This window comes from Pogonomyrmex barbatus, unplaced genomic scaffold (genome assembly GCF_055798465.1).
Source record: "Pogonomyrmex barbatus isolate J1 unplaced genomic scaffold, ASM5579846v1 scaffold21, whole genome shotgun sequence".
Lineage (NCBI taxonomy): Eukaryota > Metazoa > Arthropoda > Insecta > Hymenoptera > Formicidae > Pogonomyrmex > Pogonomyrmex barbatus.
Genome location: NW_028297118.1, coordinates 3173532 through 3198478, shown reverse-complemented (window position 1 = coordinate 3198478; position 24947 = coordinate 3173532). Strand labels below are relative to the sequence as shown.

The 24947-nt window shown below is 30.0% G+C and overlaps 2 protein-coding genes across 2 annotated transcripts; both read left to right on the top strand.

Moving 5' to 3' along the window:
* The first annotated feature begins 100 nt into the window (after positions 1-100).
* Positions 101-6968, top strand: LOC105424136 (uncharacterized). Its single transcript, XM_089077979.1, has 16 exons — positions 101-1008; positions 1121-1167; positions 1680-1872; positions 2508-2670; positions 2861-3039; positions 3624-3782; positions 3979-4139; positions 4346-4683; positions 4927-5038; positions 5124-5259; positions 5349-5488; positions 5566-5763; positions 5932-6081; positions 6173-6333; positions 6413-6629; positions 6803-6968. The coding sequence occupies exons 2-16, from the start codon at positions 1128-1130 to the stop codon at positions 6943-6945; spliced, it is 2490 nt and encodes an 829-aa protein (XP_088934105.1). The 5' UTR covers positions 101-1008; positions 1121-1127; the 3' UTR covers positions 6946-6968.
* Positions 6969-8265: 1297 nt separating this feature from the next.
* Positions 8266-24849, top strand: hyd (E3 ubiquitin-protein ligase hyd). Its single transcript, XM_089077958.1, has 37 exons — positions 8266-8475; positions 9383-9583; positions 9658-9979; positions 10096-10304; positions 11122-11288; positions 11363-11562; positions 11642-11910; positions 12015-12169; positions 12263-12532; positions 12668-12781; positions 12888-13060; positions 13133-13250; positions 13643-13797; positions 13878-14160; positions 14268-14402; positions 14677-14844; positions 14960-15092; positions 15236-15458; positions 15544-15782; positions 15895-16019; positions 16188-16423; positions 16525-16691; positions 17189-17523; positions 17628-18036; positions 18188-18536; positions 18611-18950; positions 19178-19410; positions 19767-20279; positions 20409-20585; positions 20662-21030; positions 21211-21396; positions 21550-21672; positions 21738-21944; positions 22073-22428; positions 22528-22734; positions 23842-24232; positions 24326-24849. The coding sequence occupies exons 1-37, from the start codon at positions 8414-8416 to the stop codon at positions 24536-24538; spliced, it is 8532 nt and encodes a 2843-aa protein (XP_088934084.1). The 5' UTR covers positions 8266-8413; the 3' UTR covers positions 24539-24849.
* Positions 24850-24947: the final 98 nt, after the last annotated feature.

Below are 24947 nucleotides of genomic sequence, written 5' to 3'. Positions count from 1 at the left end.
TATATAGAAGATTTAACAAATTTTGCGTACGAAAAAGGAATGTTATTTAGTGGCAATCTTACAATTATGTTTTTAAATTTATGTGAAAGATTTCAAAAACATTTCTGTTGCAATATTTCATATAATATATTGCAGAATTCTTTCTTGCACATGAAATGTGACAAGTTGAAAAAATTTCAAAACTTTTCTGAAAGTTTTTCACAAACAATATATCTGTTTTTCGGGATGTAATTGTTCATACAATATGTACAATTTTTTACAATTTTATCTTTTTATTTAACTTTGAACAATTTTATATCAATTTTTTTCAGGTATATATTTATTCATATATTATAATAATATAATAATTTCATATATTTATAATATTTTACAAGGTGTAACATGTTTCACTTGTTTTATATACTTTTCAATGATTCACATTATTGTACAAATACTACATGTAAAAATGTAGTAAGATTACGTTCTACTTTGATAAGATAATTATGACTTTGCAATCTCAATGCTTAGATACTTTTACATATTATGAATAGAAATGTTTCCGCACAAGAAATACGTTAAGTCAATTACAACAATATCTGTTTAATTATCGTTTATTTATATATTTTCGCTTTCATTTATAAGTAAAACTTTAATCATTTGATGATATACATTTACAAATAATCATTAAGCAGTTACGTATGTGTGCAAACAATCATTAAACAATTTTATGTGATTTTGAAAACTACAATAATTTTATAACAAGTAGTTGAGATATATATATATATATATATATATATATATATATATATAAAATAGTCTCACGACATGAAACCATGGAATGATATTCTCAATAAAAAGAATCATCTTTACAATCAAGTGGGGAAGATTACTCATAACGTACCATATCTTATCTCTTGATAGTATGGTAGGTGTTACTATGTCTCTAAAAGGTGTGGTATAGTATCTTGTTAAATGATCGAAGGGATAACGTGTCTTTAGTATAAAGCAGCAATAGTACAAAAGGCTTGGGTAAGTTCTTCATTTTCAAACAAATTATGAAATATTTTTTCCTGCAACGTTAACTTAAATAGAAGTATCAATTCATGAGAGATGATAACATAATATTTTCTATTCTTTATAGTTGCGAGATGATTAGATTATATTCTTGGATTATTCTATTTACTCTTGGTAAGAAATTTATTATTTCAATAATTAATGATACGCAATTTTACCGTATGTATAACAATATATTATATAATATATATATACATACACACACACACACACACACACACACACACACACACACACACACACACACACACATATATATAAATAAATGTATGTGTATATGTATTATATATTATATATTCTATTTTATTTATTATTTAGTCTTAAAATAGTTATATTAATTGTTAGTAAAACACATTGTTATACTGCTAATCTACAAGATAATCTAAATTATTCAAAATTATGCAAAATTATTACTTTAACCAAGATAAATTTTAATAATTTATTATATATATTTTTTTATATTTGTTTATTTATAAATTTAATTTAAAAAGTTCTTATATCTTCTCAATACAGCATATACAGCAAAATTAAAAAAAAATATATATAAATAATTAAAAAATATATATATAAGAGTCATTATGTAACTTTATAAAATATAACTTAAATTTCATTTCTAAACATTCTAGGCATCTTAGCGCAAGAAAATATATATCGAAATGTTGCACCAACGCTTCGAGAATGTTATGAAAATAAATATCTATTACAGAAAGATAATAGATTACCCCATACTTTGAATACCTTAATCGCAATTATCCAAAAGATTGAGACCATAGAATATGAGATGAACTTGCAAAGCTTAACTGTTGGGATTATGCACAGGTATAAAATCAATCTTTTATAATATGTATATAAGATGATTTTAAATAAGTACGAAAAATTTTAGATGATTCTTTGTCGAAAATTAAGGGGATCTTTCATAATAATTTATTTTATATTTTTACTTGAAAACTATTGATTTTACAAAAAATATAAAAGAAAATAAAAAATTTCTAAAAGAATCGCATTTATAATGCTTTTAATATTTTTAGATGATCACATTGACATGACACATTGACATGACATTCTGGTCCATTAGAAATTCTAATAAAAAATTAAGTAAGTTGTTAGTTTTATCTCTTATAACAATACGGGAGGATTAAAAATTATTAATAATTATTCTTTTTATTAATGGAAGATTTTTACCAAATTTTTTTATTTTTTTCTTTGAAGGAGTGTAAAGGTGACAAAGAGAGATATAAGAATATATGAAAGAGTTTACATGAAAGACTCCCCTTAATTTTCAACAAAAAATCATCTAAAATTTTTTGTACTTATTTAGAATCACTCTAAATAAGTATAAGTATTAGTATTATTTAGTAGAAGAGATATATTTACGTGTAAAACTTTTAACTTTCGAAATTTGCTAAAATGGATTACATTTAACCATGAAATAAAACATTTCATTAACATCATAGGTTTCGTCAAGATGGAATAGAAAAGAATCCAACTGTCCAAGAACAATCTGGTGTATTGCCATATAGGGCAGGTAATCAAGCACAGAAATATTTACAAATACTTCGCTTTATATCCGAAGAAGCGAATACTTTTGATTACGACATAATTACTAATATCGAAAGAGTAAGTTTAATAAAAGCTCAAAATCTATTTAAGAACATAGAAAGAAGGAATATCTTTCAAAGTTTGAAAAATATAACTTTTTATATTTTATATATAAACACACACACACACACACACACACACACACACACACACACATATATATATATATATATATACAATTATATCTGAAATACTTTATTTATTACAGTGTACCCTTCATTTTATACTATCTAGCAGTATTGAATTCTTGGAAAGAGGAGATGAAAATACAGTATGTAGATTTACAGACAGCGCGTATAGGAGAGCAAGAAGTGTGATGAGAAATTATTCTACTAATATAAATTTAAATGTTCATGATGATGTGGAAACCTTAACACCTGAACAAATGTAAGTGATATAATGTAACATCATATTGTAACATGGTATGATAGAATAGAATTGTGATATATATCTATATATCGTAAAGTACATATAATAATATAAGAAATATACATTTCTTTTGTTATGAAGGCCAAATATAATATTTTTTAGTATTTATTATGAAACTTGATAATCAGTTGTTTTATATTTTTATATCAATCATATAATTATATTACTAAAAATTAAAATATATAATACAAACAGTTATGCTATTGCTATTGTAATATTTTAAACTGTGCTATGAAATATACAAAGCAGTATGTCCCATTAAAAGTATTGCCTCATTGGAAGTCTAGCACTATGCGTGTCGGAATGATATTAACATTTTTATATTGTTTATATTATGTATATATTGTTACTATTATTATTATTTTCAATATTTTTAATTTTGTCTCGTTTATCTTGTCTCATTGTCTATTACGTATTATTATTTTCAATAAATTTTTTATGAGAATACATTGTAAAATGCATTTTATAATCGGTCTCGCATCATCATAATTGTCCAGAAATATGTCTATACTTATCTTTGAATATTTTGGTTTTAAATATAGCGACGATATTACAAATCACAAAAATGAAGTTACTGAAGATGGTATCGATCCGAACGCTTTGTATCCGGAATTTCCACCGAATCATCCGAAAATTGCTCGGATTTTTAAGTTGCCACCGATAAGTAAATGTCCTGTGGAGAATGGTATTATAAAAACTCCGTATGTAAATTTTATGTATACATAATTTTTGTATTTCTGAATATCTTCTCCTTTTTTATATATACACACACGCGCTCATACGCACACGCGCGCGCGCACACATACACACACACACACACACACACACACACACATTTAGAATAATTTTACTTTACGATTTTTTATTTACTAACAATATCTTAATATATATTTATAGCTGGGGTTCAGTTTCTGCTGGACCGCTAATCGCTGGTATAGCTGCTGGTCTAAAACCCGAAACAGTAAAACTCTCGGAATTGTTTCCTAATGAAACACCAGAAAGAAAAGCAAATCTTTCAAGATTATCCTTAGATAATAAATGGATGGCAACTGTGGCTGGTAATATTCGTCTTTTCCAGTATGACATAAAAATTTACAAGAAGATTAAATTAGGAAAATAGTATTAAATTCAATTAAAAGCTTAATTTGTTCATGTACTTTGTAAGATTAGATTTTAACTTTTGATCATTGAAAGCATTTATTAGTATATATGTATGTGTTGTACGTAAAGAGATTTATAAAAATAAATTATATATTGTTTGTAGGTGATTTAGCTGAAGTTACCTTAATACAAGGCCCTACAAATGAGAAGTTTAGTATAGGTGTAAACGGAACATGGAATTCGTCAGCTATGCCACGTTGGTATTTCCTGAAAAACAATGAAAAATTACAATTTACTGCGGCAGAGATCAGAGGAGATCTCGATGGATTAATCATTGCTGGCAAAATAGAATCCTTATATACAAACATACCTACTTTAAGATTGTCACAGATTCTAGACTTGTATTATAGTCCTCGTGGATTGTTTGATCCTTGGATTAGAGCATGTAATCGGAGAATACTATTCCGGACAATTGCATCAAACTCGACAATGGCTGAACAGGTAATATTGTAATGATACTCTTAATTAATTCTAAAAATCGATCCAGTCGTTTTTGAGAAAAATTACTTTTTTTATTTCACTTTTTCCCATTATAATTCCCCCAAAAATGCAATTTCAAGATTAATTTTTGGGAAAGTTTTACATCTCAAGAATGCTAACTAATGACATCAATTTAAGCTCGATTGTGCAGAGGCAGATTTTACATATCTATTCCGTTATGATCTTTATATTTTATTCGTTTAGGCATATAGTGCCTCGCTAATCTTGGAAGAATATATACATAGAGCTACAATGGATGACAATGTAATTGAGAAATTTGCATCGCAAGCGGCGAATGAGTTGTCAAATTATGTTGGTGAGTGTATTAGCATTTAATTAGCGAAATAAAGTATTTTGGAATGGAATGGAATAAAATATGAATTATAAAATATTACTTTCAGATTCTACTATGAATAAAGATTTATCCTGTCAAGATATAGAAGCAGGAAATTTTGATGATATTGTTCAAGTTGCTATTGATCTAACAATTATTATTGATACAACATGGCCTTTTGATGCAATACAATCAATTCTTGCGTAAGAATAAAATTTATATGTAAACATAAGCTATTTTAAAGTTAATTACAATGCACAAAAAAATATATATATTATTTTTCTTTTAATAGAAATATATTGGATGGTATCAAGATAAATCGATACAACAGTCAATTTACAATTATAAATGGCTATGATGGCAATATCATGATTAATACTACCAACAGTATTTTACATTTTGGTTATTATAATTTCACGAATTACATGAATGGTATATTTGCACATTATATTTTAAATATGATTATTTCGTATGAGCAATTCAAATTAAAAATAACTTTTTTTTTTCAGTTACTCTTGGTTTTGATCTTCCCAAATCACTTGAAAAATTAAGTACTTTGCAAAGAAACAAATTGAATAACGAACGTCATGGTTTAGGGCATGCAAAATCTGATGTAGTGTTAATTGTTCCATATACATCCTATCTTACAAACTCTGATAAGGAATATTGTATAGAATTAATCAAAAAGATGCGAGAGCAAGTACCAGGTAAATTTTAAATTGCTTTTTATAAAAACTGAATCAAGTTATTATATTGGCTTGTTAATTCAGCAGTATTTTATAATCTTCGATAATAATACAAATTTATTTAATAGATAATAGATTATATGAATGTAAGCTTGTTATATTCAATAACAAGTGTTGATTGTATTACAGATGCTACATTGCTTATATTGACTTATGGATTAAAAGATAGATGGTCAGAGCTTGTATATAACGCATTGGATGACTTGTTTTCTACCACTGTTACGGACGAGATAGGAAGTTCAGCATCAATTGCTAAATTAATTTCGAGAATAAAGAAAGGTAGACGTAAAAGATCAATTGATATATAGTTTTATATTATTTTTTTTAATTTTCATATAATTCTATTACACAATTTACTATATTCTTACAGTTCCACAGCGTTTGATCAATACGCAATGTGGTGCCGATTATTCACCTGTTGGATCTACCAATTCATTTATCGATTACATCGAACCAGCTACGATTGTTTCTTACAGATTGCATCCTAATTATTTCTTCTCCACTAATAGCGATCATGTTTCAAAGATAAAGGTAACATTTTTTACAGAAAGAATATAATTATAATTAAATATGTGTTTTCTTTTTAAACATATAAATAAATATTTACCAGATTCAAGGATTTGGTTGGGGTAACTTGAAAGTATGCACATCACGACATTTCATAACTTTTAATACATCAGAAGGTATGGGTGAATCGTGCGTATCAATAAATAATGATGTGCATACCGTTTCGGTCTCTTGCGGTGATGCTGGTTTGATACATCTTTGCCAACCATTATACTTATCAATAATTGCCAATTCTTCAGTAATTAGTTATCAGTGCACGGGTAAGTACAAAGAAAGTTGTAAAATAATTTATATTAGAATATACAATCGTAACAATTTAATAATCTTTTTTGAATATACATATATTTTTACGATAAATGTTATCTAATCGAAATGTTCTTATAAATGTTCGAAATCTTTTCTTATATTTTCTAACATGCCTGTATTTTTTTAGATGCACAAGTATGCAAATTCCCTCACATGATCAAATATACCATTTCTTATGAAAATGTAGTATGTGAAAGCAGTGCAAATATAAATGTGCTAAATGTCTTCATTTTAATCATAAGTATGATATACAATATATGCTTTTTGTAATAAACATTATGAAAACTGTGAAACTTCATTTTATTGATGAGTAAAATCAATATGTCAACACTTCAATCAAATTAGAAGTATCGAGAGACACACTAGTGTCTCGCTAAGTTTACGCGTAACGAAGTAAATATATTTGGCATTGCGCATTTGCGATGATGTGAAAAAATTTCATAGTTATATTAATATTAATTATAGATAATACAGTATTTTGTGTGTGTGTGTGTGTGTGTTTGTGTGTGTAAATATAAGATGTGGCTGCAATATGAAAATTTTTGTTTTTATATAAAACTATTAAAATATATTGCATTCTTCAGATATATAAATTGTCAGTAATTAATTATTTATTTTGAGTATTGACAACACTAACAACCGTGCTTTTAATATTTTTTAATATATGAAATTATTAAAATAAATTATTGGTCAATTTAATACTATCAGTCACGGATGGACATTTGAAAAAGCAAAGCTTTCATTGGATAGCGCTCATCGCTCGTCGCGTTCAGTGTGGGAGAGCCTTTAGTGATTATGTCTATCATATTTTTTAATCCTAATGAAACTAAAGCTGGATGCACAATAAAAAACAGTCAACAGAAATATCTCTGATATTCTTCACAGCTTCTGACTGGTCGAAATCTGTTGCCTGTTGCTATTCTCTGTTTCCTGTTTTCTGTACCTTTTCATTGTGTCTCAGGTTTAACTTAAACTTGAGTTCTATGAATACTGGTCACATGGTCTAATTTCCATCGAAGTCTTCAATTCGATTCTACTTTGATATGGATCAAATTTAATATGCTATTTCCATCAGAATAAAGATTTGTGGATCGAAGCGGGATTGAAATGAGCACAATTTGTCGCATTTCCATCGACTCAAATCTGATTCTACGTCTATTAGGAGCAAATTAGGGTGCCGTACATAAAGTCTCGGTTCCCCATGAAGCGTACTTTTCCAGATACGCAGGTTACAAAGACCAATCACAAATTAGTTTAGCATTTCTATTAGAGAGTACAACAGAAACCCTAATCAGCAATTGCATTAATTACGGTTGTATTAATTGCGCATTTCTCGAAATTCCGCGAAATACGCTTTATGTGAAAGAAGACGCTTTCAGAATGGTATAACGTGTTTTAGTAAAATGCTAGAATACGCAGATTACGCAAGTACGCCGCATGTGATGGCACCCTTAAGACATCGATGGAAACTAGTGTTTCTCCAGTGTTTCTGAACCCAGCTCTGTGTTTATGATATTGTGATTATGCCCTTAAATGTGGCTTTGGAGTGTGTTTTGGAACACATTCTATGTTAAATGTGATATATTTATGAACACGGAAAACTGTACGCCATGTTTGCATCTGAATATATAAGTGGATGTTTCATCAAAAACATGGCTGAAATATACTGTGGTTCAGTAAAATTTTATGTACGCTGAGGGAACGATCCGACGTTAAATACATATGAATTGAAAGCAGTATGACTTCAATCCACTTCGTTGTACATCCTTTACCGGGAACCGACGACCAACTTAATGATAGGTAAGAAATTTCATCCTCTCGGTTTCGTATTAATGAACTTTAGTTTCTACGTATGTCAAGAGAAAGAATGCTATTCTTTTCTTATTTCAAAGCGAACTATATACATTACATGAATATTAGAATATATGATAAATTGGATGTGCAACTGTTTGTATTTTTCCTTTTATTTCGTACGTTCTTTTATACGTTCATTCGACAAGCGTTACGTCTTCCTTGACTATACCCTCGCCATATTTTAATGGCAACCTATAAAAATATTAGAGAGAATTCGATTGCTTGCATTACATCGTATTGTACATTAAAGACTGTTAAATATGAGATATCTAAATTCAGTGCCATAATATTATATTTCTTTGATGATGAAATCATTAATGCATATTGTGCTAAGTAATACTATATTCTGCTTCTGCTAAATAATAAAACAAATTATTGACTTTTACGTAATCGTTTTAAATGTTGTATACTTTTACATTTGAATAATTTTATATATAATGTTGTTCAGTCTGCAATCTAATATATCTAATATGGGTTTATCAAATTTACTATATGATAGCAAGTAATTATGTTGTTCTAATATATACATATATACATATGACATCAAATTTATATTTATTAAAAATCTATAACTAAATCTATAACAGGATTTATAACATAAAAGGATAGTTTTATAATAATGAGAATAATATTTAAAAAAAGTTTACTTTTATGTGAGTCACAAGTCGTTATATAGTTAGTTAGTTTTAAAAAGATAATTTTATATTAAAAAATACATATACGTGTATATATATATATATATATATATATATATATATATATATATGATATATATATATATACACACACACACACACACACACACATATATATATATGTATGTATGTATATGTATACTTTTGTTCTATTTTAGATTGAAGGAAGTAGCAGATAAAATAAATAGATATGGATATATAACACCGCCAGCTTTTAATTCTCTCAAAACAATAATAAAGCGCATCGTAGTTGGACCAACACATATCGCTCTTCTTACAGAGGACAATAGAATAGCTAGAGTTGCATTTACAGTATTACCAGATAGATTGGATTTGAGTAAAAATGAACCTAACAGAAAGTGAGTAGAGAAAGAAAAAAAAGTAAAAAAAAAACATATGAAACAATTTAATAATAAAATTATTTGTTTTATAGTACAAATAAAAATCATGTTGGAAACTCTAATTCTGCACCGAATGGAAATGGGAGTAGCGGAAGTGGTAGTAGAACAGGAATGTCACGGTCACGCGCCCGGATTATGCGAAATAGTTCTGCGATACGTGGAGGTAATAGTGGTGGAGGAAGCAGCAGTGGTGGCCGTATAGGGCCACCTGGAGTTATTATGGGAGGAGGAAGCGGTAGTAGTTCTCGTCCTATTGCTTCTGTGCCAGCACCATTTGTACCAGAAGATCTTATATCTCAGGCACAAGTTGTATTGCAGGGAAAAAGTCGTAACCTTATTATCAGAGAATTACAGGTATCAATATTAATATTATTGATTAATCAATATTAATATTATTGATAAGAAGATGAATATGAATATGTACTTAACAAAAAAGTATACAATTTTGTAAAATAATTGTGATATTGTAGCGTACAAATCTAGATGTAAACTTAGCAGTAAACAATCTTTTGTCACGAGAAGATGAAGAAGGCGACGATGCAGAGGATGCAGCAGATAGTTATGTCCCAGAAGATCTTATATCATTATTAGATGGTGGCTTTAGTAATGAACATTCAGTTATAATTGATGCTGACTCTATGTTCTCCGAAGATGTATTTGGATACACTGGAATAAGGCAGTAATTAATTTTTTTATATATTTTATTAGAAAAAAAAAGCAAATAGTTTTTAGAGTTTTTTAAAAAGATAATTTGAAACATAGCAAACTTGTAATATTTGCTAAATTATATAAAAGATACTTGAGTAATTAATCTAAAAATTAATTTATTTGAAGAATTAGTGAAACAAATATTTTTGGTTTCAATAATTTAAGTTATTTATTAGAGAGAGATATAATGTAAAATTAAGTAATTATCTTTTTCGATCTTAAAGAAAAATATCTTCCTGTTGAGATTTAAGTATTTGAAATATATATATATATATATATATAAATTTAAATTTTATATGTATGTATATATATATATTTGAATTTTATATATGTATGTATATAAGGAAGATTTTAGATCAAAAATAATTACTTAATTCATTGATCAGTCTCAAATAATATATACTATATACTATAAATAATAATAATCTAAAATATAAATTCTTCAAACTTTTTGTAAAATATTTATATTTATATTTTAATTTATAACAACGATTGGAAAAGTTGAATATAAATTAGACATTTTTAGAAAACAAATTAATAGCATAAAGATATCCAATATATGATGAACTATAATTAGACAGATAATTGATAAATTCACAAAATAGAAACTTACCCTAAAATAATTTATAGATCTATTTTAAGCATTTTTTATTGAGTTTAATGAATATTAAAAGCTTGTGAAATTGTACATTCTTTACAAGTTATATGATCATTCGTACATATTATAATAAATATATAATTAAAAATGAAAATTATATATCCTCCTTAAAAGAAAAAAATATTTTTAGTCGCGGAAGTTCTTCGCGCCGTTTAGGTAATGATAGAGAAAATGAGCGTTCATCTCATGAAAGAGATCGAGATCGTGACAGTTTTAGCAGATGGCGAGATCGTCAATATTATGGACCACGTCGTTGGTTGGAGACCGCTCTTAAAGATTCATGGGAAAAAGATTCAGGTAATTTATACATAAAAGTTAAATGGGTTTTATTGCATTATAGAATTGTAATTTTTAATTTGCTTCAATTTTAGATAATAAAAAAAAGGAATTGGCTTCTCAGAGTCCACTATGGATATCCGAAGAATTAGAATGGTGGCACGATCGCAGTAACGATCCAGTGCCTCGTTTTGTACAAATCGCATCGCTTTACAGTGAATTAATTGCTATTTCTATATCGGGACAATTATATCAATGGAAATGGACAGAATCGGAACCATATAAAAATGCAGAAGTACTTATATAAATGTGACATTACCATTACATATATATTTATTACATATATTTTTGTAATATATAATTTTTTTCTATAGAATCCAAATGTGCACCATCCAAAAACCATTTCTTTGGCATTAATATCAGAAAAGATAGTCAATATATCTGCTACAGCAATTCGATGTTCCGTTAGTACAGAAAGTGGAAAAGTAGCAACTTGGCTTGATGAGCTTTTAGGACATGTAGCTTCCCGTCTTGAGCATCCAGCACAAGCGTTTACTGAATTCACATTGGATAAAATTATATCACTTCATACATGTGCTTTATATACTGTTGCAAGACTTGAAAGTGGAACATTATATTGGTGGTATAATCTATATTCTTTATAATCTATATTTATTTATAAAAATTTTCTTTTGCAATTGATAAACTTGTATATACATTAAAATTTTTAATATGTATATTTTTTAGGGGTGTTTTACCCTTTGCACAGCGAAAGAAATTATGGGAGAAATATAAAGCTAAATCACGCAAACATAGGCCATCTACTGTATTATCAAGTGACATTAGTTATGGAACACATGTATGCATGAAAAATAGTCCGGTTTACCAACCAGGAGCTATTGGTAAAACGCCTATGCATCTTATAAATTGATCATTATTATTTATAGTTTAAAAATAATTTATACAATTTTGAACATATATAATTTATTTTTAAGGATTTACGATTGCTAATGGTATACCAAAAGTGGGGCAATTGCTATCTGCAGCGTGGAACGTTGATGCTACTTGCAGATTTAAGATATTACCTGCTGGTACACATGTATCTAATACCAATACTGATAAACGCGAATCTAATGGAAATGGAACTACAGGAGTTGTGAATAAACCGAATCACAAAGAAACAGCTGATAGACTTGATATGCCGCCTCCGCCATCTCCAGCTTCGAGTACTTGTAGTGATACTGGCAGCATTACAACAAGTCATAGTAAGATATATACCACTGAATATAAAGAATTTATTATTGACATATCTTTGATACAGAGGTATCGTTATTTAAAAATAATTTAAAAATAATTTATAAAAAGAAGAATAATTAAATATATAATTTAATATATTTTAGAACGTGCAAAACGTATGGCACCCCGAAATGAAGGTGAATCCGACAGAAAGGATGAAGAAGATTGGCAATTAAAAGATGTTGTTTTTATTGAGGATGTCAAGACTGTACCTATTGGTATAATAATTATTTGTATTTAAAAATTATACTTTAGAGTGAGAAAAAAAAGAATAGAAAAAAATTAAATTATGTAAAACGTTGTGTTAATAATTTTTTTCAATAGGGAAAGTTATAAAAGTTGATGGTTGCTATGTCGCAGTCAAATTTTTTTCCAAAGAAAAAGAAAAAGAAATTAAAGAGAAGGATTTTAGTACATCCGATTTCAAAGATTTTACAGCAGAAGAACCAATGAAATTATTAGCGGACTGTAGACTTTTACGTAAAGATGAATTACAGGTAATGACTTTGTAAGTATTATATATAAGTAATATATGATTAAATGTTAAGATATGATTTGCATATTTATAGGTAATTAAATCATCGTTAAATCCACGAGCTCCGGATTGCTTTCAGAGAACGCCTAGAAGAGTCAACATAGTGGAGAGTTCAAATGATAGTTTATTAACTATATCTACTGACGGACAAGGTATTTTCAAAAAACAATATTTTACATTTCGATATAAGTTGTTATTTCAAAAATATAAATAAATTAAACGAATATGTGTATAGGACGCGCGCGTGCGTGCGCGTGTGTAAAAGCTAGATCATGTTATAGAATCGAAAAAATTATGGCATATACACACACACACACACACACACACACACACACAAGAGCAAGATCTCAGACACCTATTTTTTTATGAATTTAATGAATTTATTAATTTAAATTCATGGGGGAGTTACGATCTTGCCCAATTATACACATGCACACGCCGCGATTTTTTTGATTGTCTATATTATTAAATAAAATTCAATGGAAAATATATTGTTATTATTAATCAATAAAAAAAATTTAAATATATTTAAATATATTTACAGGTATTCATGCCATATTGAAAAGTGGAAATAAATTAAGTTATGTTGTATATAATCTAAGTACAGGAAGATATGTTCAAGATTGTTATATTCCATCTGATATTTCATCATTTTTGGGATTGCAACCACAAAATATTAATCTTACAAGTGCAGGAGAAGTATGTTATATTGATAATAATTTTAGAAATTAGATGAATGTAAGTCTGAAAAAACTTGATTTTTTTCTTTGATATTTTAGAATATTGAATGTTCCATGATTTTACGCGATGGTAATAATACCATTTATCCAATCGCAAAAGATTGTGCTGATGCCATACGCGATCCAAACTGGTTGGATCTGGTTCCGGTAAATTGCATTGGCGCGGCAACTATTCCCATTTCTAGCTCTAATTCGATCAATCTAAAAAATCAAGTCGCTGTTATCGCATTAGCATTTGACAATCTTTTACTTATGCCGCGTATATTGCGATGTGATTATGAGAGTGTAAAGCAAATATTTTGTAATTTGGAACAAGATCTAAGTAAGTTTGCATATAAATATATAATTATTATTTTATTTTCTATATTGTGCATAATTGATTTCATAAAGATATATATGCAATATATAACATATTTTTTTGTCATACAGAAAACAATTTAACATATTCAAGCGCTAATTCACAAATTCAAATGATATTAAAGGAACGATGCGATGGCAATCGAAATATACTTCATGCTTGTGTTAACATGTGTTCGCCAACATCTAATAAGGAAACTGAACAAGGTAATATATTTGGTAGTATATATAGGGTGTAGACATCACATAAGCTCAAACTTATAACATCAGTAAATATAGATCTTTTGAAATTCTACAACTTTTATCTGAATAATGCTTTTTCCTAAAACGCTTAATTTTTTAGGTATTTCACTGTCCTAGTACGTTTTATATCCTATATATTTGATAATATACTTTGGCAGTTTTATTTCAAAGATATATATATTTCATCTTAATATATTATGTTTCATTAACATTTTATATTTAATTTGTTTTATCAAAGTTATTGAACGTGAATTAGTATCAAATACGGTAGATGGTACCTCCGCACCTATTGAAGAGCCAATTCCGACATTAAGTTGGCCTCCGGAAGCATTTGATAATACATCAGGAGAAGAGGACAGTTTATTGAGTATAGGTGCTGCTAGTATATCTATGATGAATAAGTCTGGTAAGTAACGTCTGTTTGCATTCTCATGTTACCAAATTGCATCATGTTGCAAATTTGATTTTGCTATTATATACATGTAAAATGAATATGTTTGATTTCTTTTTTATTATTTCAGCTGTTGGACCTGCTTCTAATAATACATATATTATAGATTCCGTTGAAAGGCGACATAATGCATTACTTATATTAAAATATATGTGTGAAAATAACATCTTGGCGCCACACTTAAAAGAATTATTAACAGCAAAGTATGATTAAAACTTGAATACAATTCTAAAAAAAGAAGATTTGTTTTAAAGAACGAATATATTTATTAATATATTAAAATTCTTTAACATTATTTAACTATCTTCTTTCATATTAATATTTTATATCCTTTTTGTATAAAAAGGGATGCTCAAGGGCAAACTCCACTCATGCTTGCTGTATCGGTACGTGCGTATCATGCAGCTCTTATTTTATTGGATACTATTCAAAGAGTAGGCAAAGATGCAAAAGATACTTCAGCCATGATATTACCAATTGATGCCAGCCCAGATTTATCTCCACTGTTTGTTACTTGTTGCAATGATACATGTAGTTTTACATGGACTGGAGCAGAGCATATTAATCAAGTAACGAATATTTATATATTTCCACTAAGACATTTCCATAAAGATATTATATGCAGAAATCTTTATCAAATTAAATTTTTTTAAGGATATTTTCGAATGCAGAACATGCGGTTTAACGGGGTCTTTATGCTGCTGCACTGAATGCGCTCGTGTTTGTCACAGAGGCCATGATTGTAAGCTTAAAAGAACTTCGCCTACAGCGTACTGTGACTGTTGGGAAAAATGTAAATGTCGTGCTCTCATTGCCGGACATCAAGGGACGAGATACGACTTGCTATGTCGTCTTGTAAACAGTACCGACCTCGCTACAAAAATTAATTCACGGTAAATTTTACAAATATGCTACACACTTCCATACACACACACGCGCGCGCGCGCATTTGGAAAATGCATAATTCTGTTTGAATAACATCTATTTTATACATATCTTTTTCAGAGGTGAAAGCATCTTGTTATTTTTGGTGCAAACGGTTGGAAGGCAATTAGTTGAACAACGTCAATTTAGATCAGCACCTAGACAACGATCAACTTCGGCTAGTCGTAAAGCACCTTCATCAGATGGTATATTCTCTATAATCTTTTTATATCTTAATGATGAAAATCTAAAATTTTATACAAATATTTTTCTTTATCTAAATCCCTATTATGCAACAATGATATACCTTTAGATTATTCTACTTATATATGGCTGACATAATCATGAAATTGAAAGTATAATTTGTGTCACAGGTTTGAGTGCAGATTCAGACATGCCAGATCATGATTTAGAACCTCCTCGATTTAGTCGGAAAGCGCTCGAAAGATTATTGAATGATTGGCCAGCCGTTCAATGTATGATTATGTCAGGCGTTTCTGAGAACGGTACTGATCAATTATTTGGTGATCAAGGGCAGTTGTGTCGACAAAGTGGCACTGCATTATTAGACAAATTTACACATTCCTTACTTGTTAAATGTAGTGCCGAAGTAAGTGATATAACCGAATATATAATCAAATAATGCAAATATATAATTTTTCCTTTTTGTTTATATAAATTAAATGCTAACAAATTTTGTGATTTTAACAGATGCTCGATACATTGCTCACCACTTTGATCAGGGAGTTGCAAGATGAGTCTGTACCTGGACGACAAGAAGAAGCGAATAATGTAGCGCGCCGATTCGTGAGATCTGTGGCACGCATATTCGTTATTTTCACTATAGAAATGGCACCAAACACAACTAAAAGGCGAAGGTAAAAGGTTTGGGTATATTTATGCATGCGCACATGTTCGATATATCTATATGCGTATATGCAAGGACGATATATATCACAAAATATTATGAGATATTTTCTTCAAAACTATTGAAAGTAATGAGAAATTCTTTTGGCATTTTTTTTATAAATCTTGAGACCTTTTAAATGATAAGTTGTATTACTGCTCTTCAAAAAAGAGCAAAAGAGACTATTTTTTATTTTTATTTTTTTAGTATAATTATTGTTACAATTATTATATCTTTTAGTACAATTATTAATACAATTATTAGTACAATTATTATATCTTTAAAAACTTTGAAAAAAATATGTTATAATACTTTATGCAATATATCTTGTTTATATTATTTCAAAGTCTAAATTATATATATATAATTCCCAAGCTTTTTTAAAATAAAAATTAAAATATTCGAATTGATTTATATTAGTATGGAGGTATATTAAGAAAATAAAATCTTAATTTTTTTTATTTTTAGCACAAGCCAAGCCTCACAGCCTTTAATGAAATGTCGAAAAGTTTTCCAAGCATTAATCAAATTAGCTGTAGAAGAATTATGCGAAACGGCAGATTCATTGATAGCACCAGTCAGATTAGGCGTAGCACGTCCAACTGCGCCATTCACACTAACGAGTTCTGCCATTGAAGTAATCAACGGCTCGGAAGAATTATTTTCTATAGAGCCTCTAATACCTCACAGTGGCGTAAGTTCGCAGACATTGGATGCAGCACTGCAAACGCAACAAGGAAATAATAATATAACATTATCAAGAGGGGACGTCTCTGCTGTAGATGAAACAGAAGGTGGAGAAGGTACAGAGAAATGTGTTACAGTTTGAATTTTTTAAATAAACTAATTTACACAATATATATAGCACTATTTTCTACTACATAAAAATTTCTAATCGCTTATCTAGAAGTACCTATGGATATGGATGGCGATATTAGTGAACACGAAGAATCGGGAGTTTCTGGAACTGCCACCGGACAACCACTCGGCGAAGTTGACTCGAATGCCGGTGGAGTAGGTGAAGAGCAAACGGGAGATGGTGAATCTGATACAGAATTGGATCTTTTGGCAGAAGCTGAAACTGAATCCGATTCGGATGATAATCATAGTAATCAAGATGCAGCATCAGCGCAACGTAGTGTGCAGACGGGTGCGACTGCAGGATCTGACGGTGGAATGGGATCAATATTATTATTTCCTGAAGACGAATCTGGAGAATCAAGCCAACAAGAAGACGATGAAAGCGAAGCAGGGGAAACGGATGAACAAGATAACGAAGAATTCCAAATCGGCGATGAACAATTGGAGCGCAGAAGGTAAATTATTTCCCTATTTTTTCAATCATGTCATTAAGTGTTATTTTTTTTTTCCACTCATTATATCACTAATACAATAAAGATGAGCTGCTTTTCATTTCTTAGATGCAAGATATTCAGAAATGTAATATTGTTTACACATTGATTTTAGTGGGTCCTCTGGCCATTTGCATCGTAATAATCTCGCGCCCGTATATATGCAATGGGCAATACGTAATCGTGAATCGAATACGCGTACGGCGGGATTACGAGTAACGGGTGGAAGTAATCTGGTGTTTATCGATCCCGCATCTTTGAGACGTACTACTGCCACGTCGGCCGTCGCAACTGCTCAGGAACCTATAACTATGGGAACTACTGCTAGTTGCTTGGCACGAGCATTCGGAATCGTCATTCGACAGATTGCTGATTTATTGGTCATGGTGCAAGATTATAAGAATTTAGCACCTGCCTTACCACGTTTGATGGAGATCACTTTTCAAGATGCTCTAAATTTGCAGGTATACAAACTTTCAATGCAAATTTTGTTATACATACGATTGCCCTTTTACAAAGAGAATTATTTCTGTCACAGTCGTATTTAGAAGCGCATTTGAAGCCCACTTGGGATTGGTTGCTCACCGTAATGGACGCTACAGAAGCACAATTGAGATTTGGAGTATCTCTGACGCGTAGCGCGGATCCGACTCATCCTGAACATCCACTCAATAATGCTCCGTCTCTTTCAGGCGGTAATTTTAGTGGTCTATTAAATACAGCCGCTCTTTCGCTGACTCTACAAGGAAATACAAGTCGGAATCCTCGTAGTGGTATTACTACGAGCTCGAATATCTCCGCTCCTCAAGCTTCAACGCGGCTCACCGTTGGTTTTGCAGGCGTTGGCGAGCCTCCAAGGAGCAGTAGAGAGCGTGAAGGTTTATAATTCTATTATATCATAAAAATTCTTATTTTCTATTATTATATTTTTACATTTGGACATCGCGATGTTTTTAGTGTGTTCTAAAATAATATGTAATTCGTACCATAACATATTATTTTAAAGTGCAGACATATCTATGTGGTTTTTTTTTTTTTTAATAAGCACAATGAATCGGTCAAAACTTTTTTGATTACTACAAAAAGAATTATCAATGTGTTTCAGGTAGCGATGCACACTCGGCGAGACGTGAATTCTTGTCATACTGTCTATCTTTAATGCGCGCCCACAATAGCGAGCATAGGGATAGTTTGCCAGTTTTGGATGTTTCTGCTTTAAGACATGTTGCTTATGTATTCGATGCACTTGTATATTACATGCGTTCTCTTTCGGAACCACTCGCTTCCAGAGGCGACACTCAAAAAGAATCATCCAGTTATTCCAGTTGGAACGATCAGGTTTATAAAATTTAATTATTCTATTTGAATATATACGCTTTTCTATAGACATCACACAACATCACAAAATAGAAATTAAAATTGACGATTTATATTTCGAAGTAGAGTTTTAGCTTTGATATAAAAATTTCGGTAAATATCTAGAAAAACGGAACCTCCTAGAAAGATATTTATCAAAATTTTTTATTGAGTAGAGACAGTATTTGCGTACGCACGCGTGCATGTATGTGCGTATGTGTAAGATCATACAATTAAAATGATTGGAAGATCCTTTTTTGCATATTAAGAGCGTTAAAAATGAAAAAGAGTCAACATTATGTTAGTTTCAATTCTTGACATAAAAATTTTACTCATAGGATGAGAATGATAATGACGAAAGCGAGGAATATAATTCGCCAGCACCAACTGCTATGGAAACTGATTCCGTAGATTATCCGGATTTACTTCAGATACCCATATGTGGATCTGGAAATAATGGCAATTCGATACCGAAAGGAAGAAAACATCCTTTCCTACAAAGATCAGATTCTACTTTGTGCCTTGGTTGCCCGCCTCTAGATCCATTCGACACCGTAATGAGTGAAGCGTTACCATTAGCTGATCAACCACATTTATTGCAGCCGCACTCAAGACGCGAAGATCTATTTGGTATACCAAGACAACCAACTTATTCTATTACAAGTGGATCTAGTCAAAACCCTTTGGAAGGTTTACCAACAAGATTAGGTCTCTCTACGCGAGGTATGGATGGTCAAAAAAACTTGACGACTCCAACGTTCAGTCAAGTTGTACAAGGACCACTTTCTAATTCTAATCTAGAATCGAGAAGAAATTCCGTTTCAACTGATCTAAATTCTATCAAATATATGGTAATATTTTTTTCTATTATATCAAAATATATTTTTATTAAGAATTGTTCATAAGCAATATCTCATTAATAGTACAACAGTGCACAAGTAATAAATTTATGTTAATTTGTATACTTTGTAAATTTTCAGGAAAAATTAAAGCCGTCTAATGTTAACGAAGGATACTCTTCTCTTGTAACGGAACAAATCATCGATAGAGCACCGATTATAGTATCTACAAATAATCAAAGTGATGCCTCGAGTACTAAAGGCAAAGATATATGCAAAAATAATAGGAGCGTTATAGTTAGAGCTGGAACAGTTTCGGTAAGCGTCACAATATTTTGAGTATAGTGAGTAAATGTAGATTTATATTCAATATTGTTTCGCAATTTTTCTGAAGGAATCAAACACGAATAAGACTGGTGCGCCTGAAATATTAGTCATTCCAACTGTTGAAAGCCAAAATGTATCCGAGGAAGTTGACCCAGCCGTCACAAGCCACGAGATATCCGCTCATGAAACTGTTGAAACAAGTCCAGTAGAATCTGCCAGAGCAGTATCATCGATTGGAACGAATATCTCTCATAACATTTTATTAGGACGATGGCGATTATCATTGGACCTGTTTGGACGGGTTTTTATGGAAGATGTAGGTTTAGAAGCTGGATCAGTAGTGTCCGAGTTAGGAGGATTTCCTGTGAAGGAAGCTAAATTTCGCCGAGACATGGAAAAACTTAGAAATTCCCAACAAAAAGATATCACCATAAAGGTAATATATAACATAGGTATATATATCATATTATACATGTGTTCATATATAATATATGAACACATGTATAATATGATTATTTAATATGATGAATTATGTTATATATTAAACATCCATGAAGATAATAAATGTATAATAAACTTTAGATACATGTTATTAATTCATGCAATCCATCGATAGGTGGAACGAGATAGAACACAGTTACTAGTACAGACGATGAAGGAATTAAATACACAGTATAATATATATAATAGAAGAGCTTCAAACACTCCACCCTTGGCAGTGAATCGGGTTAAAGTTTTTTTCAAAGATGAACCTGGTGAAGGAGCTGGTGTTACTCGAAGCTTTTATACTGCAATTGCTGAAGTATGTAAAAATCAAAATATAAAATAAGCAAGTTGACTTATTTGTAAAACATTTATGCTATTTTAATACTACTGTGTCATTACTGTTTTTATTGCTATTATTACTATTATTATCATCATCATCATCATTATTTATCATTATTATTATTATTAGGCATTGCTAGCAAATGAGAAACTCCCGAATCTTGAAGCAGCACAAGTGGGATCAAAATATACGCAATACAATGTTCTACAAAAACTGAAAAGTAGAGATCGTGACCGTGATCTTAGACGACAGGTATATTATATAAATCAATTTGAAATTAGCTACTGATTTCTCATTGTATATTTTTTTCTTTTTAGAATACACGTTCTTCTGGAAAATGTCGTGAGACGCGTCGTCCTTTATCCTTCGATGCTCGCTCTTTTCATCCCTCAAATACGATTGAAGGGAATAATAGTTCAGCACCTGGAAGTTCATCTAGTACTCATCCCTTGCCAATTAACCATTCGCCTAACGACCATTTGTCTTTGCATCAACAGCAACTTGGCGACAGATTGTATCCTAAGGTTTGATATGTTATACATGTCAAAAATATTTCATTTTATTCGTATTTTATGAAGAGTAAAATTAAAAATTTATTTTCAATTTTTGTATGTCTTTTCTGTGTGTAATAATGATTATTTGTTTATTGTAGGTACATGCTTTACGACCAGCGTTGGCTGAGAAAATAACTGGCATGTTGCTAGAATTGTCACCAGCTCAGTTACTGATGTTACTGGCTTCGGAAGACGCTCTTCGACAGAAAGTAGACGAAGCGTTTGAATTGATTCACAGTCATACTCAAGATTTGACCAGCGAAATGTTAGATCTCGATGTATTTAGCTTAACCGAACGCTGCGCAGTAAGCAAGAAAAAAATGGAAAACAGCATTTTAGACGATACAGAGGACAACGCTCCACTTTTCTATTCTCCTGGTAAACGCGGTTTTTATACACCGAGACAAGGTAGAGGTAGCTACGAACGGTTAAATGCATTCAGAAATGTAGGCAGGTGAGTTTGAACTAACTCATTCTATCACGATACTATTGGTATTTCTCGTTTGTAATACTTATAAAAATTAAACTCTAAATTTGCTTATATTATTCTCAGACTCATAGGACTATGTCTTTTACAAAACGAGCTTTGTCCGCTATTTTTGAACCGCCATGTAATCAAATATATACTAGGAAGGCCTATACGTTTTCACGACCTTGCATTTTTTGATTCCGTTATTTACGAGAGCTTGCGACAATTGGTTATCGATGCTGAAACGAAAGATAGTAACAGTTTATTCTCTGCGTTGGATCTTACATTCAGGTACAACTTCTCATTTGTTTTGTCTTTTTTTCTTCATATCTTAAAAAAATGTTTATAAGTGTGTTATACATTAAATCGTGAAAAAATATAAATTTATCCAACTAAAGTTACGTAGTAATACGTTAGATGGGAATTATCATCTTGATTGTTATACTTACTGTTTAAATGGAATCACTTTTAAAATCTATAAACCATATCGGTTTTCTTCTTTATAGAAATTGTTTATAGCTAAATTTTCTTACAAAAATTGATTTTTTTCAATATTCTACATTCTTACATAAGAATATTAAGATAAAGTTTTCAAAAAATCAATAGTTTATGAGATATGTTACATTATTTTAATGTAAAAAAATATGGAAAATCTTGTAAAATATTTATTTTCAATTTTATTTAATATATCTATAAAATTTGATTTGTTATAGAATTAGATTAATTTTCATATATAAAATGTATAATCACATTAAACAACATATATAATTATGTATTACGAATCAACATATAAAAAAATTTATATAGAGTTTATAAGTTTTTTAAAAAACAAAAATAACTGATAATGAGATCTTGGAAGCAATAAAACAAACTCTAGAAAACAAATATTGCTATATAATGATTTTTCATATGTCGTGGATCACTAACTTAATCGTCACTAAATCAAATTTTTTTCTTAATTATGAAAATATTAAAGATAGCATTAATTATATTACATTATTCTATATAAAATCATATAAGAAAATAAATATTTTACGAGATATTTTGTATCTAAATGTATCAAAATAAGATTTAAAATATCTCAAATCTTTTATCTCATATTTCAAAGCTTATATTTTAATATTTTTGTACATAAAATAACTAATAAGAATAGAAGATAAAAAATATTATAGTTCCATTTAAAAAAAATATGATGATATTACATAATGAAACGCATACCTTCTCTTTGTAAAAAAATTTGTTATAAATATTATATTTATTTCCTACATGAAACTTTTATAAAAATTTCTTTTCCAAATGCTTCATTTTCAAAATATTTAGAGATTTTGACGTTTTTTTCTTACTTTATATTCACCATAATTTTAAATTTAAATTTATCAGGCATATTTCGCATTTCAGTATTGATTTATGTCCTGAAGAAGGAGCTGAAGAAGGAGGTGGTTCAATTGAACTTGTACCTAACGGTCGTGATGTGGAAGTGACTGCGAGTAACGTATATGATTATGTACGTAAATATGCAGAAATTCGTATGATCAAAGTGCAAGAAAAAGCTTTGCATTCTATGCGCGAAGGAGTTTTCGATGTCCTCCCAGAAGGAGCGCTCGATGGTTTAACTTCGGAAGACTTGAGACTTCTTCTAAATGGAGTTGGTGATATCAACGTATCAGTTTTAATATCATATACGTCATTTAACGATGAATCTGGTGAATCGACAGAGAGATTGGTCAAATTTAAGCGCTGGTTATGGTCTATCGTTGAGAAAATGTCACACGTGGAAAGGCAAGATTTGGTAAGAGTTCTGTGTAAATCACTTAGCTTTATGCTCGGAAACGTTTAAGTTGTTGAGTCAATTCTGTCGAATTAACGCTTAACGTCCATATAGGTATATTTCTGGACTGGCTCTCCTGCGCTACCAGCAAGCGAAGATGGTTTTCAACCGATGCCGACCGTGACAATTCGGCCGGCGGATGACGCGCATCTACCAACTGCAAATACATGTATTTCCCGACTATACGTTCCACTGTACAGCTCCCGTCATGTTTTGCGACACAAACTACTTCTCGCTATTAAATCAAAGAATTTCGGGTTTGTATGAACTTAATTTTGTGACTGTGCTTGTACATATACAAGACTGAGTCACATTGATAATACAAAATCCGAAATTGTATGTTGTTATTTTTTTTTTCCTTTAGAAAAAAATTTTTAACATTTATAAATTTATAAGATGTAATTATGGATTATGATTTTCTTGTTCCTGAAAAAAATTTTGATCTTTGTAAAGCTTTATGTTATATAAAACGTCACATTTAATCCTCTCTTTTTTTCCATCTCCCCCTCCCTGCTTCTCCTTTCATCTCTTTCTTTCTTTTTTTCTCTATAACAACAAATAAAATTTTTAAAAGCATACATTGTAAAACTTTACTTGTCTATTTTAGATTTTACTTTTTATATGATCTATCATCAAGTAGATTTGACAATGGCTTGATTAAATTCATTCATATAAT

Bases quoted from the DNA above. Each gene is read 5' to 3' on its own strand.
- LOC105424136 (XM_089077979.1), top strand. From the start codon at position 1,128: ATGATTAGATTATATTCTTGGATTATTCTATTTACTCTTG. The intron at 5,764-5,931 runs GTAAATTTTAAA...ATTGTATTACAG, and splicing joins GATGCGAGAGCAAGTACCAG to ATGCTACATTGCTTATATTG. The intron at 6,630-6,802 runs GTAAGTACAAAG...GTATTTTTTTAG, and splicing joins AATTAGTTATCAGTGCACGG to ATGCACAAGTATGCAAATTC.
- hyd (XM_089077958.1), top strand. From the start codon at position 8,414: ATGACTTCAATCCACTTCGTTGTACATCCTTTACCGGGAACCGACGAC. The intron at 12,533-12,667 runs GTAAGATATATA...AATATATTTTAG, and splicing joins CAGCATTACAACAAGTCATA to AACGTGCAAAACGTATGGCA. The intron at 18,037-18,187 runs GTAAATTATTTC...CATTGATTTTAG, and splicing joins GAACAATTGGAGCGCAGAAG to TGGGTCCTCTGGCCATTTGC.